We start from the raw sequence: 14,475 nt of genomic DNA, 5'->3' as shown, positions 1-14,475 counted from the left end.
GTCCATATCAGCAATTAGGCTATTTTGCTTTCTTACCATTTATACGTTCACTGAAATAGCACTTTTAATTTCCCTCAAGAAGGTTCCCTTTGCATTTATAACTTGATTAACTGTTGGTGCAAGAAGCCTATCTTTCAGGCTATCTTGACTTTCAAACTGCCTTCTTCGCTAAACTAATCATTTCTAGTTTTTTTTATATCTAAAGTGAGAGATGTTTGACTCTTCCTCTCATTTGAACAGTTAGAGGCCATTAATTGCCCTAATTTTAGCACTGTGTTTTAAGAATAGGGAGGCCTAAGGAGAAGGAGACAGATGGGGTGACCAGTTAGTGGAGCAGTGAAAACATGTCCAAGTTTTATCAATTAAATTTGCTGTACTAACTTGGTTAATCTGACTTGGGCATGGTTCATGGCACCACAAAATAGTTACAATGGCAACACCAAATATCACCTATCACAAATCACCATAACAAATATAATAATGATGATAGAGTTTGGGGTATTACAAGAATTACCAAAATGTGCCACAGAGACACAAAGTGAGCAAATGTTGGAAAAATAGCACTGATAGACTTGTTCAACACAGGGTTGCCACAAACCTTCAGTTCATTAAAAAACAAAAAAAATCAGTATCTTTGAAGTGTAATTAAGTATAATAAAATGAAATAGACTTGAACTTAAATTCACCTTATTTTTTTCACGGTTTCTAGATTTGTGGTCATAAGTGGAAAGGCTTTACTAACCTCAAATTATAAAATAATTTTCACATATTTCCTTTGAGTTTTTATAGATTCATTATTTACATTTGCAACTCTTACTAACATAAAAGTAGCAAGGGTAATTAATTAGCTTTGAGCCTGCATGTGTGTGCACTTTTGCTATGGAGAGAGATATTGCAACAAATTGGGAAGACTCTTTTTGATATTTTATGAACTAATCTCTACTTGTGCAGACCTGTATGCATCTCAGAATGGATACTCTGTACAATTTCTTTCTGATTTTCAATTAAGACTTTTTTCTTCTCCAGTTGCATTTGACCCTAGTCACAGATAAGTTTTTCCATTTACATTTCTTAGCTGTCAACATTGCGGTCAGTACATAGAGACATTTAGAGATGTGCTCAAAACCAGCCCTGCCTCATGTGTGGCCCATGGACACAGATCAGTCCTGAAACAGGCAGAAATAAAAATATAAATACAAAAACTTTTAGAGCAATTTGGTATTTCTGCAATATCCAAGAATGTGCTCAGTATGGGTTTATGAAGGATTAGAAATGAAAGAAACCAACCAACCAAGAAATTAAAATTAAATTAAAACATTGTAATTTCCCACACAGAATTTGAAAAATGCAAGTAGAACTGACTCCCTGTAATCTCAAATGTCCATTCACATGATGGTTTCCTTTATGCAGTGCCAAAAATTTTATTTTAGCTTTCAAATTCTTTATTTGAACACTTCATTTTGTCAGTTATCAAAGCCACTAAATCTCTTATAACCTGGGTTTAAAATAAATTATAATATAAATTAGCAGATTTCCTAAACCAAGAAGAGAACTTCTTGAAATAAGAAATTCAAAGCTAATTAATAGTTGAAAAACTAATTTTTCATGGGTAAGAGGAAAGCTAAATCACATGTATATTGTCCTGTTCCTGCATGTGGGTTGGAAAAAGACTTTTCCAGCATAGTGAGGTAAAGGGAAAGAAGAGTTTATTGAGATAACAGATGCTGTTAGCACAGTGGGACAACTTCCTGATAATTAGGGAGCACCAACTCCAAGCACATGGAAAAGTCTGTTTTTATAGCCCAGGGAAAGGAGAGGTCTTGCAATATACCTGCTGACATGCTGATTGGTTGGGGAAAGAGGGGTGTTAAGATACATTTTCTGGTTGGTTGGGGGCATATAAGGCCCCTATAGAGGCAGTGTGAGGCGTGGGCCACATATCTTTCCTAGCAGGGGTAGGAAGGAGTAGGACACATTGCTCAAAGCAGAGGAGAGGACATTACAATGAGATTGGTGGGGTGATGACACAGGTCTGGTAATTGCTGTCTTGGCCAGAGCCTTTGCATTCTATCTCCTTGAAGAGGCCTTGAAGTCCTGCTTATAGAACAATATAAATTTGGCTGAATTGTCTTCCCAGTTTATTGCAATTAGTTACATCCTGATAATAAGAAAAATGTATCTTCTTAAAAAGTATACTTATTTATTTCTTACATCTTGGTGTCTGTCTTAATCACTGACATGGTGTGTCTGATAATAGAGTCACTGACTCTTATTTATACTAATAAATAGCTATATTTCATAACAACATAAGAATTATCCAGGGGATCCACTTACTGATTAAACTCAGGACAGTTGTATGTATTACTGATTTGCTTTGCTCTACACCTGAAACTAATACAACATCGTAAGTCAACTATATTCCAATAAAAATTTTTAAAAAGAATGGCTCTATTTTTGCCAACATTTCTTACCTTTGATATGCCTAATTCTGCAATTTTTACCCAAATATTCCGTTATTCATGTGCATCCACTTCTACAAAGCAGTTGCTTTAAACCATCAAGAGTTTGCACTGCTGAACCAGGATGCTATAGGTAGAACAGAAGAAGCTTTTCCTAGAAAGAGTTATTTTGTGAGCCTGGATGCTGTTGAAGATATTGGGCTGTGCTGTCAAGCATACACGATATGACACCATAGAGAACATGTACTGAGAGTGGTTTCATCCTATTCAATTAACAAATGATCAGATTATGTTTAGCCTTCAACTCAGTAGCAAATTCATTAATCCCAATAATATACTCAAGCATAATCTAACTCCTCTTCCATCTCACCAGTTGTCATGGGATAAAGATAGACTATTTCCTTAACACTTGCCCTCCTTCCTCCACCAGCCCCAGGTAGCATCAGATCCCATTGAGATCACTCCTTCTTCTCCAACCAAGTTCTTGTGTTTGGTAGTTTTTCTGTCTTGTTTACACTGCCTTGCTTCTGGAACTGTGTTATTTATACATGTTTTCAAGTTGTTGCATTAGTTTGCTCTGTCTTCTCAAATAGATTGGATGCAAGTTGAAGAGAAAAATTTATATAATTTTTCAGTTATCCAGTTAGTAGACTGGCCTTTGCTATTTAGGTAACACCATCCCCTTGAATACTGCTTCTTTATCAGGAATTAAATTGGAGCAGATGTTATGATCAATGAAAACCTTTCAATAGACCTGTTTTCTTATTGGTAAAGAAGGTATTACATAATACTTTGCTTACATTACTTCACATGATACTTACTTTACTGAAACATCATGTAATATTTATAAACATCATAGCATGTGTTCCCATAGCATACAGTTTCCATCACTTCCATCATTGCTTCCCACTGTCCAGTGTAAACACTCAGTTCTGTTTCTATCCTCACTTTCCAGGGGGTGTTTTTGAGGGTAGCATTGGGTTCTTGGAAGAATTAAATGATACTGGTAAAGTAAACCAAGGTAATATTTGCTTTCCAATCCTGGAATGAGGGCACATTCAGGCTCCTTGGCCTACCATTGTCTTTAAATTCTTAGTCCCCTGATCTATATACTTGTATTTCTGATAAGAATAAATACTACACTTCATCTTAGCCAAAAGCCCAAAACGCAATATATCTTGTATTTCTCTTTGTCCATTTTTGGTATCAAGCAGTGGAACTCTTCATGTACATTAAAAAAATGTGCTCATTTGTTGTTTGATTAGAATATGAGGTTTGAGGATGCTCTTTTTGTTGATCTATAATAATAATTGAATTATTCCTTGTTTTTGACAACTTATAAAGTCAGAGATAAAGAATAATGCATTAAAAAATATGGAACCAAAGAATATTTGAGGGACTTTAGAAATTGCCTAGTTAACCATTCTTGTTTTATCTTTTAATTTTTTTCTATCAAAAATATTTTATTATTTTATTTAACAGCTTCATTGGGGTGTCATCAAAATCTAAAGAACTACACATATGTAATGTGTACTGTTTGATGAGCTTGACTTGAGGATGCTATATTTAACTTTTGTTTTTCAGTGATTCCATTCCCATTTTTCATGACTTTCACTCATATTTGCACATATTTACATACTTAAAAGAGACAATCTTATCTCCTAGATGGAAAAACATATGACGCTTTTGTGTCCTACCTAAAAGAATGTCGGCCAGAGAATGGAGAGGAGTATACCTTTGCTGTGGAGATTCTGCCCAGGGTGTTGGAGAAACATTTTGGGTATAAGTTATGCATATTTGAAAGGGATGTGGTGCCTGGAAGAGGTGAGAAAAGAAATGGCAAATAGAAAACTAGTAGAGATACTTTCTTTTAGAACATGGATTGCTTAGGCTTACAAAATGCTATCCTGTTTAAAAGCACATGAAGTCGTCCTTTAAAACAGAAATGACTGGCTAAATCAACACGATCAATAGTGAGATAAGCAAACTACACTGCTTCCTATAATGGCCTTTGGGGTCTCTTCATCTGGCTTCACAGATCTCCAAATCTCTGGGAAAACAGGGTGGGCATCCCATTTTCAGAACCAAGTCCAGAATTATTACCAAGAGGCATTTATCTGGAAATGCCTCCCACAGTAAGAATACCTCTTTCGATGATATTTTGTACAGCAGAACTTGTTCCTAATTTAATACCTGGTCCTTTGAACTATATGCACAGGTTAATTCTTTTTTAAAATTTTTTATTATAGCTGATTTACAATGTTCTGTCAATTTCTGCTCTATAGCAAAGTGACCCAGTCATACATACACACACACACACACACACACACATGCATTCTTTTTCTCACATTATCCTCCATCATGTTCCATCACAAGTGATTAGATATAGTTCCCTGTGCTATACAGCAGGATCTCATTGCTTATCCAAATTCTTACCAGAAAATACATCTTATTTATTGTGTTGACACTAGTGAGAAAATTAAAGTAGAGATTAGGAGCATTTTCAAAGGATAAATAAAGGAGATTGGTGGCTCATACTGTATTTTCTTTGTGAAATTCATTTTTTAATTAATATATGAACATAAAAGGCCGCAACACATATATTGAAGTATAGGACAGTTAAAATCAAAGAAATTTAGTAACATTTCCATGCTTTCTCTAGAGTCTTCCAGAGGTTTGAAGTTTTCCAGAGATCCAGAATCTGGTATCAAATTATTTTGGATGCTGGTGCATCACAAATAATGCAACACACATGTTTTCGTTATTACCATCATTCATTCATCCATCCAACATTTACTGAGCACCATCCTTGTGCCAAATTCTGAGCTGGGCTTAAGAGTAGCACAGTAAATAAGAAACAGTTGTGTTTTTCCCTCCTAGGTTACAAATTAGGAGGGGAAAATATTTCAAATTAGGAAGAGAAAGTACATTATTTTTTTAATAATAACTAACTTTTCAAAAGGAATAATATGCTAAACTGTCAAATGCATTCACCATTGTGGTATATTTGTATGTCACTTCTGCATATCTAATAAGACGTGTTGTCACCTAGAAAGCATTTCTGCTTGGCTTTATGTCAATTTTATTATACTTCCATTATTTTCTAGGAGTTGTTTAAAAAATAGAGTTTTCCTTAGTTCTTAAATTAAAAAAGAATGTTTGTATAATCAATTGTAATTAGTTTTGGTCAAAAACTCTATTTGAGAAGAGCTAGAAGTCTAGAAGAAAAGTTAGCAGTCTACCACTCAGGGGTCAGGTCCAACCTGCCAGCCTATTGAAACAGGCACACACATAGGTCCTTGTGTTGTCTGGGCTGTTTTTAAGCTAAAACAGCAGAGTTGAGTATCTGTGACAAAGACAGGATGACCTGTAAAAGCTAAAGTATTTATCCTCTGACTCTTTACAGAAAAAGTTTATCCACCTACGGTCTAGAATAATGACAGGATTTTAGAAAAAAAATCTTTAAATTTGAATTCTAGCACATTCCACCATGTATGTAAAGAGGCAAGACAGTGTAATGGTTAGGAACTATTAATAATAATAATAATAATAATAATGGTTATTATTAATAATTATAATTATTAATAATAATTATTATAGTGTACACTCTGGAACCAGACCACTTGGGTTCAGATTCTGGGCCTGCCGTCTACCAGCCCCATTACTCTGGGCAAGTTGTTCCACCACTCTGTGTTTTGGCTTTCTCATCCGTATAATGGGGGTGATCACAATACTTTCACAGGGTCATTATGATGATTGAATGAGTTAATATTTACAAAATATTTAGAAGGCATGGCACAGAGTGAGTACTAAGTAGGTATTTATTATTATTGTGTAGATGATTGCTTCTTTTTTCATTTTTTAAAAATTTTATTGATGTAGAGTTGATTTACAACATTATGCTAATTTTCTGCTGTGCAGTAAAGTGCCTTAGTTACATGTATACACATATCTATTCTTTTTCAGATTCTTTTCCCATATAAATTATCACAGCATGTTGAGTAAAGTTCCCTGTGCTAAACAGAAAGTCTCCATTGACCATCCATTCCATATACAATAGTGTGCATACACCCATCCCAGACTCCCAGTCTGTCCTTCCTCTCCATCTTTCCTCTTGGTAACCATAAGTTTGTTTTCAAAGTCTCTGAATCTGTTTCTGTAGTGTCATTTTTTTAGATTCCACATAGAAGTAATATCATATGATATTTGTCTTTGTCTGACTTACTTCACGTAGTATGATAATTTCTAAGTCCATCCATGCTGCTGCAAATGGCATTATTTCATTCTTTTCATGGCTGAGTAGTATTCCGTTGTATACATGTATCCCATCTTCTTTGTCCATTCCTTTGTTGATGTACATTAGGTTGCTTCTTTTCATAGGTATATAAAATTGAAATTTAATTATCTGTCTTAAAGAAAAACTTGTTAGTGAAGCTGAGTTTAATCCAAAATAGGGAGTTCCCATTGTGGCACAGCAGAAATGAATCCAACTAGGTTGTGGGTTCCATCCCTGACCTCACTCAGCAGGTTAAGGATCTGGCATTGCCATGAGCTATGGTGTAGGTTGCAGATGCGGCTCAGATCCGGCATTGCCGTGACTCTCGCATAGGCCAGTGGCTACAGCTCTGATTGGACCCCTAGCCTGGGAACCTCCATATGCCACAGGTGCGGCCCTAAAATGACAAAAGACTACTACTACTACTAATAATAATAATAATAATAATCTAAAAGAGTACTGTGCAGCATGACTTTTATCTCACACCCACCCTTTCAGTTTTCTTAACCTGCCACCTCTTGTATTTTCAGCTGTTGTTGATGAAATCCATTCATTGATAGAGAAAAGCCGAAGACTAATCATTGTCCTCAGTAAAAGTTATATGTCTAATGAAGTCAGATATGAACTTGAGAGTGGACTCCATGAAGCACTAGTGGAAAGGAAAATTAAAATCATCTTAATTGAATTTACACCTGTGGGTGACTTCACATTCTTGCCTCAATCACTGAAGCTTTTGAAATCCCACAGAGTTCTGAAATGGAAAGCAGAGAAATCTCTGTCTTATAATTCAAGGTTCTGGAAGAATCTTCGTTATCTTATGCCTGCAAAAACAGTCAAGCCATGTGGAGATGAATCAGAAGTCTTGCCTGTTCTTTCACAGGCCTGATCTTCAGAAAAATCTGAGCAGAAGAAAGAACTCCTGACACTCTGGGGATTGAGTGTATGAACCTGTTTATAACAAAGGGCATTATTCAAATATTTAACTCTATGAACATTTTACTCACAGCTTGAAGATGAAAATATCATTAGGTTGCTGAGGATAAGACTAAACACTGAGCTGTGGTCATGGACTCCCAGAAGGCCCTGGAATTCAACAGAAATGGATCCCTTCTTTCTCTCTCTTCCCTAACTGGATGCAGGTGGTCTACTCAACCCCACATCCAAGCAACTGTGAGGCTAGACACTATGTAGGATAATTTATGCCTTATAATAAGGGTACATCTTTAAGAGGTTTTTTTTGTCTTTTTTTTTTTTTTTTTTTTTTTTTTTGTCTTTTTGCTATTTCTTTGGGCCGCTCCTGCGGCATATGGAGGTTCCTAGGCTAGGGGTCCAATCACAGTTGTAGCCGCCAGCCTACGCCAGAGCCACAGCAACGCGGGATCCGAGCCGTGTCTGCAACCTACACCACAGCTCACGGAAATGCTGGATCATTAACCCACTGAGCAAGGCCAGGGACTGAACCCGCAACCTCATGGTTCCTGGTCGGATTCGTTAACCACTGCGCCACGACGGGAACTCCTCTTTAAAAGTTTTTAATGCTAACAATTGAACTAGAGGACTTTAAGAGCACAAAGTAGCATTTTCTGTGAGCCAGTAGGTAACATAGGAAACAGAATATTGCCTTCAGTTTCCCACAGTAGCTACCTATGTCTCAACACCACAGACAGTGCCTGCTATGTGGTTGAGAGCTGGCAGAGCTGCGTGCAGTGTGGGGAGTGAGGTGTGAGCTGCCGTAACTGGGCTTCAGCCTCAGGATGTTTTTAGTGTATTCCACCTGCAGTTGCAGGCCCACAGTTCTTGGAACCCCATGAAGACACTGCAGAGGGCTTATTACATTGGGCCTATTTGTGAAAACTTCTTAAAAGAAACTCAGAACAACTTGTTATCTTTCATGGCACAGATTTTAATTTAAATAAATTCGAGTCACAAATTTTAATTCAAATATTTTTCCGGGTCTTTCAAAACTGGCCTAAAACATCTGTTGATTTTACACAAATGTTTATATACAGGATGGGTGCTAGATCATATTAGCTATTAAACAGCCAACAATGATGGTTACTTGCCTGAATTTTAAAAGATTACAGTTTTAAAATGCTCTTCAGATGGAAGCAACATGCCATGGTGGTATACAGATGAAAGGCTTGAGCTGAAATCCCAAGTTTAGAACTTACTTCTGTGACCTCCATAAACTTTCCTAATTCCTCTGTGTCTCAATTTCCTCATCTGTAAAATGAGAATTTATAAGAATTGTACAAGAGGACTAAACAAATATAAATGAAGCACTTACAACAGCTCTTGGCACAGACTTCACACTCTGTAAGTGTTGGTATTTCTATTTTTGTTGTTATTAATTATTTCTTAGGTCAGTTGTTTAGTAATGGACCAAAATGGAGGCCAGAGGGCGGAAAAGAGGAGAAGGTCTGGAGAGGACGGCAGTGTTGACTTGAGGAAATTCATTCATATGGAGAAGCAGAGAGAAGCATGTCGGTTGGTCAAAGGATATTTTTTCAGTGGATTTGTGCCACTTTTGATGTTGGAAGACACATATCTGTCTCCTTATGGTGATTCCAGCACGCTGGGTTTTCTTAACAGCCTCAGCCTGATGGCTGTCCACAAAAATCACTGAATAAGTGATACATATCAGCCTTATAGAGAAAGGAAAAAGTTGGGTAAGTTTGGAAAGCTGGTTAAAAGAATGGTCCAGAAAAAAATGTAAAGCAGGATCTGTTTAGGACAGCCATGGTGGATCTTACTAGATATTACTCAAAGAAAAATGAGATTTTCATTAGAGTTTCAGTATAAGAAAATGATCTAATTTTTGTAGAGCTTACAATGTTGAGGGCTAGTTGGATGGCTACAAAATGTAAAAGAATTTAATTACTGAAAGTTCCCATTGTGGCTCAGCAGGTTATGAACCCAATTAGTATCCATGAGGATGTGGGTTCGATCCCTGGCCTTGCTCAGTGTGTTGAGGCTGGTATTGCCATGAGCTGGGGTGTAGGTCGAAGATGCAACTCCAAGTGGACCCCTAGCCTGGTAACTTCCATATGCTGCAACTCCGGCCCTAAAAAGCAATAAGGAAAGGAAGAAAGGAAGGAAGGAAAAGAGAAAGAGAAAGGAAGGAAGGAAGGAAGAAAGAAGGAAAGAAAGAAAGGAAGGAAGGAAGAAAAGAAAGAAAAGAAAAAAGAATTAATTACTAAGAAGTTTTATATGTGCAAAATATATGATCAAGAGAAATTTTATTGCTGTCATAGTCTCTAATACATAGAATGATTTGCTTTTCTGTTTTATTGTCTATGCTTTAAAAAACATTAAATGTATTGTATATTAAGTGTGTTAAATGTGTCCATTAAATATATGAGATAAAATACATTAGTGAGCCATTGGTCTAGTGTGTTTATTTTTGAAATGTCCCTTGGCATTTTTTTCACTTACTTTATAAGTTTTCAATCCTTCAGTTTCAACATAGGTTCCCAGCTGTTTTAATAAGACATGAGCCATGCAAAATGTATGCTTATATCTATTTGTTTATATCAAATTACTTTGTATCCCCCTTCTTAGTTTTACCTTCCATCTAAGAGCAAAACAATCCCCTTCCTTCTCACAAGGCCACCCAATGCCAGGCACAAGCATTAGGTCTTCACATACATTAATTCATGTGCATATTTTAAAATCTCAGTGCCAACATTTCCAACAAGGACTGATAAGTAACTTTTATTGATAGAATAACATCCTTCTCTTCCATGACTTCCTTTGTCCTTAAACTGTGGAGTCCATTTCAAAGAATCAGTGAACTCCTAATTCTCCAAGATTTTTTTTTTTTTTTTTTTTTTTTCTTTTTAAGGCCACACTCTCAGCATATGAAGGTTCCCAGGCTAGGGGTCTAATCGGAGCTGTAGCCGCCAGTCTACACAACAGCCACAGCAATGCCAGGTCCGAGCCGAGTCTGCGACCTACACCATAGTTCGCAGCAACGCCAGATCCTTAACCCACTGAGCGAGGCCAGGGATCAAACCTGCAACCTCATGGTTCCTAGTCGGATTCGTTTCTGCTGCGCCGTGAGGGGAATTCCTAATTTTACAAGATTTTTAAAGAGACCCCCTATGTATGTCTATTATATACTGGAAGCATTTATTAATTTAAAGTTATACTCCCACAAAGCAGAGAAAGATCTTATTGCCCACGTATTCCAAACCTGAAATACTATAAGTCCAAGGACTTGACCCAGTCACACAATTAGTTAGGGTGACAAGGCTGAGGAGAGAGGGTACTGTCTCCTTTCTTTGAAACTGCGTGTTGCACTGTGAGACTTGAGGTAAGTTTTTGAAGGCTGCAGGCACTTTTCTGGTGAGGTGCTTTATGCTGGGAGGGTCTAGAACCAGCCTGCAGAGAGGAGGCTGTGCTCCTTGGGACTGGCTCAGAGGAGGATAAAAGAGTATGAGGAAACTTCTAAACTACTAGAGTAAGGATGGAAGGGGAATAGTGTTTCAGTTCTCCACTGGGTGTAAGTGTGAACTTGACTGTGACATCTGCTGAGACATGGAGGGTTAGACGCCTGACAGGTCCTAGGAGCTTATCCTATGCTGATGCTGAGTGGGTAACCAGCTGGCTTAGGAGGATGGTCAGCAAGGCACAGAGAGGATGAACCTCCCTGCAACCATCAGCATGCTTCTCTGAACCAGACATACTGTCAAAACCAGTGCCCAAGGCAAATTGAATCACAGCTATAAATACGCAGAGGAAATTGGAGTTCCCATTGTGGCTCAGCAGTAATGAACCCACTAGTATCCATGAGGATGCTGATTCGATCCCTGGCCTCGTTCAGTGGGTTAAGGATCCAGCAGTGCTCTGAGCTGTGGTTTAAGTTGCAAACGCGGCTCAGATCTGGTGTTGCTCTGGTTGTGGTGTAGGCCGGCAGCTGCAGCTCCGATTTGACACCTAGCCTGGCAACTTCCATATGCCCCGGGTGTGGCCCTAAAAAGCAAAAACAAAAACATCAATTCTCAGAGGAAATAGTTCCTTACTCTGGCATGAATACAGCTCTGAAGGAGGACACCCTGGCTTTGGGGGAAGCCATCATTCTAAACAGAAGCTACACAGAGAAAGGGGCTCATGAGCCACGAAGGGCTCTTCAAAGAGTGGCCAAGCCACAGCTCTAACAGGAAGCAGGACACTGAGGCCCTTCCTGCCCCACCGACATGCCACACTGATATTGATCACAGTGCAGGCTGGAAGCACTGAAGCCAACACCTACATTTCTGAGAGGCTTGTGAAAACCAGCTTTTATCTCTTTACAGCCTACCTTGTGGTTGCACATAGCATCCAGGGAACCCAATACCCCATTTATACTGTTGCTGCAGCTTGATGTGCCAGTTTAAGAATCAATGGCAAGGAGTTCCCGTCGTGGCCCAGTGGTTAATGAATCCGACTAGGAACCATGAGGTTGTGGGTTCGATCCCTGGCCTTGCTCAGTGGGTTAAGGATCTGGTGTTGCCATGAGCTGTGGTGTGGGTTACAGATGCAGCTCGGATCCCGAGTTGCTGTGGCTCTGGTGTAGGCTGGTGGCTACGGCTCTAATTAGAACCCCAGCCTGGGAACCTCCATGTGCCATGGGAGCAACTCGAGAAAAGGCAAAAAGACAAAAAAAAAAAAAAAAAAAAAGAATCAATGGCGAACATGTCAAAATCAACCTTCAAGTTGTGTTTCAGGGGTCCCAGAGCTCCTCAGAGATGCCTTGGAGGCCATCCAGGACAGTGAACAGAAAGACGTGGCCCTGGGCCACTCCCCACCTCCCACTCCTTCTAAATAGTTCAACCAGAGCAGCACTCCCTTTACCTATTTTTATGTTGAGATTCCACACAATTTTATTTGGCAAAATCAAACATTCTCTGAATAGGCCATGGTTTAGATGTAATGAAGCTAATCCTCTGAAGTTAGGGTCAAGAGAAATGGTTACAGAATTGTTTAGAAAGAGGAAGAAATCGCTCTAGGCTAATCTCCCAAGGATATCATCCAAAGATGCACAAAAACTGGTCTGCCCAAGAGCTACAGATCTCACCACAGACAGGCAAAAATCTGTGGCATTGTAAAAGTTCTGCTCCAATGCCATCTCAGAACCATTCTGCAGGAAAACTGTGGAGCTGTTGACGGCTGGAAAGGCCGAATGTTTCGGCACACTGAGTCTACCAGGAGCAACTTATAATTGTTTAAAATTGTATTTTAGTGGAGTATAGTTGATTTACAATATTGTATTAGCTTCAGGTTTACAGCAAAGTGAATCCTTTATACATTTACATATATCCATTCTTTTTTTTCCCATATAGGTTATTACAGAACCGTGAGTAGGGATATTACTAACTCTGTTGCTATACAGTAGGTCCTTGTTTGTTATCTATTTTACATACACTAAGTATGTATATGTTAATCCCATCCTCCCAATTTACCCCACCCCCAACCACCGTCTCCCCTTTGGTAACCCTAAGGTTGATTTTGAAATCTTTTTTTTTCCGTTTTATAAATATGTTCTTTTGAATAATTTTTATTAGATTCCACATATAAGTGATATCACATATTTGCCTTTCTCTGTCTGGCTTTCTTCACTTAATATGATAATCTCTAGGTCCATTCATGTTATTGCAAATGGCATTATTTTGTTCTTTCTAATGGCTGAATAATATTCCATTGTATATATATATGTCATCTTCTTTATCCAGTCCTCTGTCACTAGACATTTAGGATGTTTCTACGGCCTTGATTTAATCCTACAATATATGCAATAGCCTCTGAATGATTATAGTACTAACACCACCATCAATATGTAGTTTACTGAAAGCAGTTCAAGATTTTTTGGACTGTTTTATCCCTTGAGAACATCACTTTATAATGTAAAGTCAAGGAGTTCCTGTCATGGCTCAGTGGTTAACAAACCCAACTAGTATTCATGAGGATGCGGGTTCGATCCCTGGCCTTGATCAGTGGGTTAAGGATCCGGCGTTGCCATGAGCCGTGGTGTAGGTCACAGACAGCTCAGATCTCAAGTTGCTGTGGCTGTGGCATAGACCGGCAGCTACAGCTCTGATGCAACCCTTATATGGGTTGAACCTCCATATGCTGTGGGTGCAGCCCTAAAAAGACGAAAGAAAAAAAAAAAAACATAAAGTCAAGTTGGTTGTGTTCCAAAGTCATGTGAAATGATTCCTCTTGATATAGTTTTATTAACTCCATACACAATGAGATTGTTTTCTTTTATCATGATTTTTAGGTGTTGCTGCTTATTATTTTGTTTTATAATAATGCAGAATATTTACAGTCTTCTAAAAGAAAACTTGCAAAATGAGGTATGTAGAGAGAGGTCCATCTCCTCCCCATCTCTCTGCTGCTTGTTCACTCCTCCCCCACAGGCAAAACTTAGAACAGTCATGTTGATCTGCCTGTATATTTTTAGTAGAAACATGCATACATATTTAATCCCCCACCTCTTACAGATAAATGGCAGTGTATTTACCGCAATTTTCCCACCTTGCATTTCCCACTTAATAATAGATTCCAGAGATCGCTCTAAAATTGCCTATGGAGCTATTTCTCATTCTTACAGTTACGTGGTATACCACTGCGTGGCTTGATTATACCATAGTTTATTTGACCAATCTCAAATCCAGTCTTTTGCTATTATAAATTACGGTGTAAAGAATTGCCTTATACATGCATCTTTTCACATTTGGGAGGATGGATTCCTAATGT

General features: G+C 38.2%; 1 protein-coding gene across 5 annotated transcripts in view; it reads left to right on the top strand.

Moving 5' to 3' along the window:
* IL18R1 (interleukin 18 receptor 1) overlaps positions 1-9,889 on the top strand; it is a 41,376-nt gene extending 31,487 nt beyond the window's left edge. For 4 of the 5 annotated variants that reach the window (XM_021085849.1, XM_021085848.1, XM_021085851.1 and 1 more), the window contains 2 exons: positions 4,125-4,283; positions 7,266-9,889. In XM_021085849.1, the coding sequence (XP_020941508.1) occupies positions 4,125-4,283; positions 7,266-7,621 (515 nt within the window). In that variant the 3' untranslated portion in view covers positions 7,622-9,889. 5 annotated transcript variants of the gene reach the window in all.

The sequence above is a fragment of the Sus scrofa genome, chromosome 3 (genome assembly GCF_000003025.6).
Source record: "Sus scrofa isolate TJ Tabasco breed Duroc chromosome 3, Sscrofa11.1, whole genome shotgun sequence".
In the NCBI taxonomy this organism is placed as follows: Eukaryota; Metazoa; Chordata; class Mammalia; order Artiodactyla; family Suidae; genus Sus; species Sus scrofa.
This window is presented reverse-complemented; position numbering and strand designations above follow the sequence as displayed.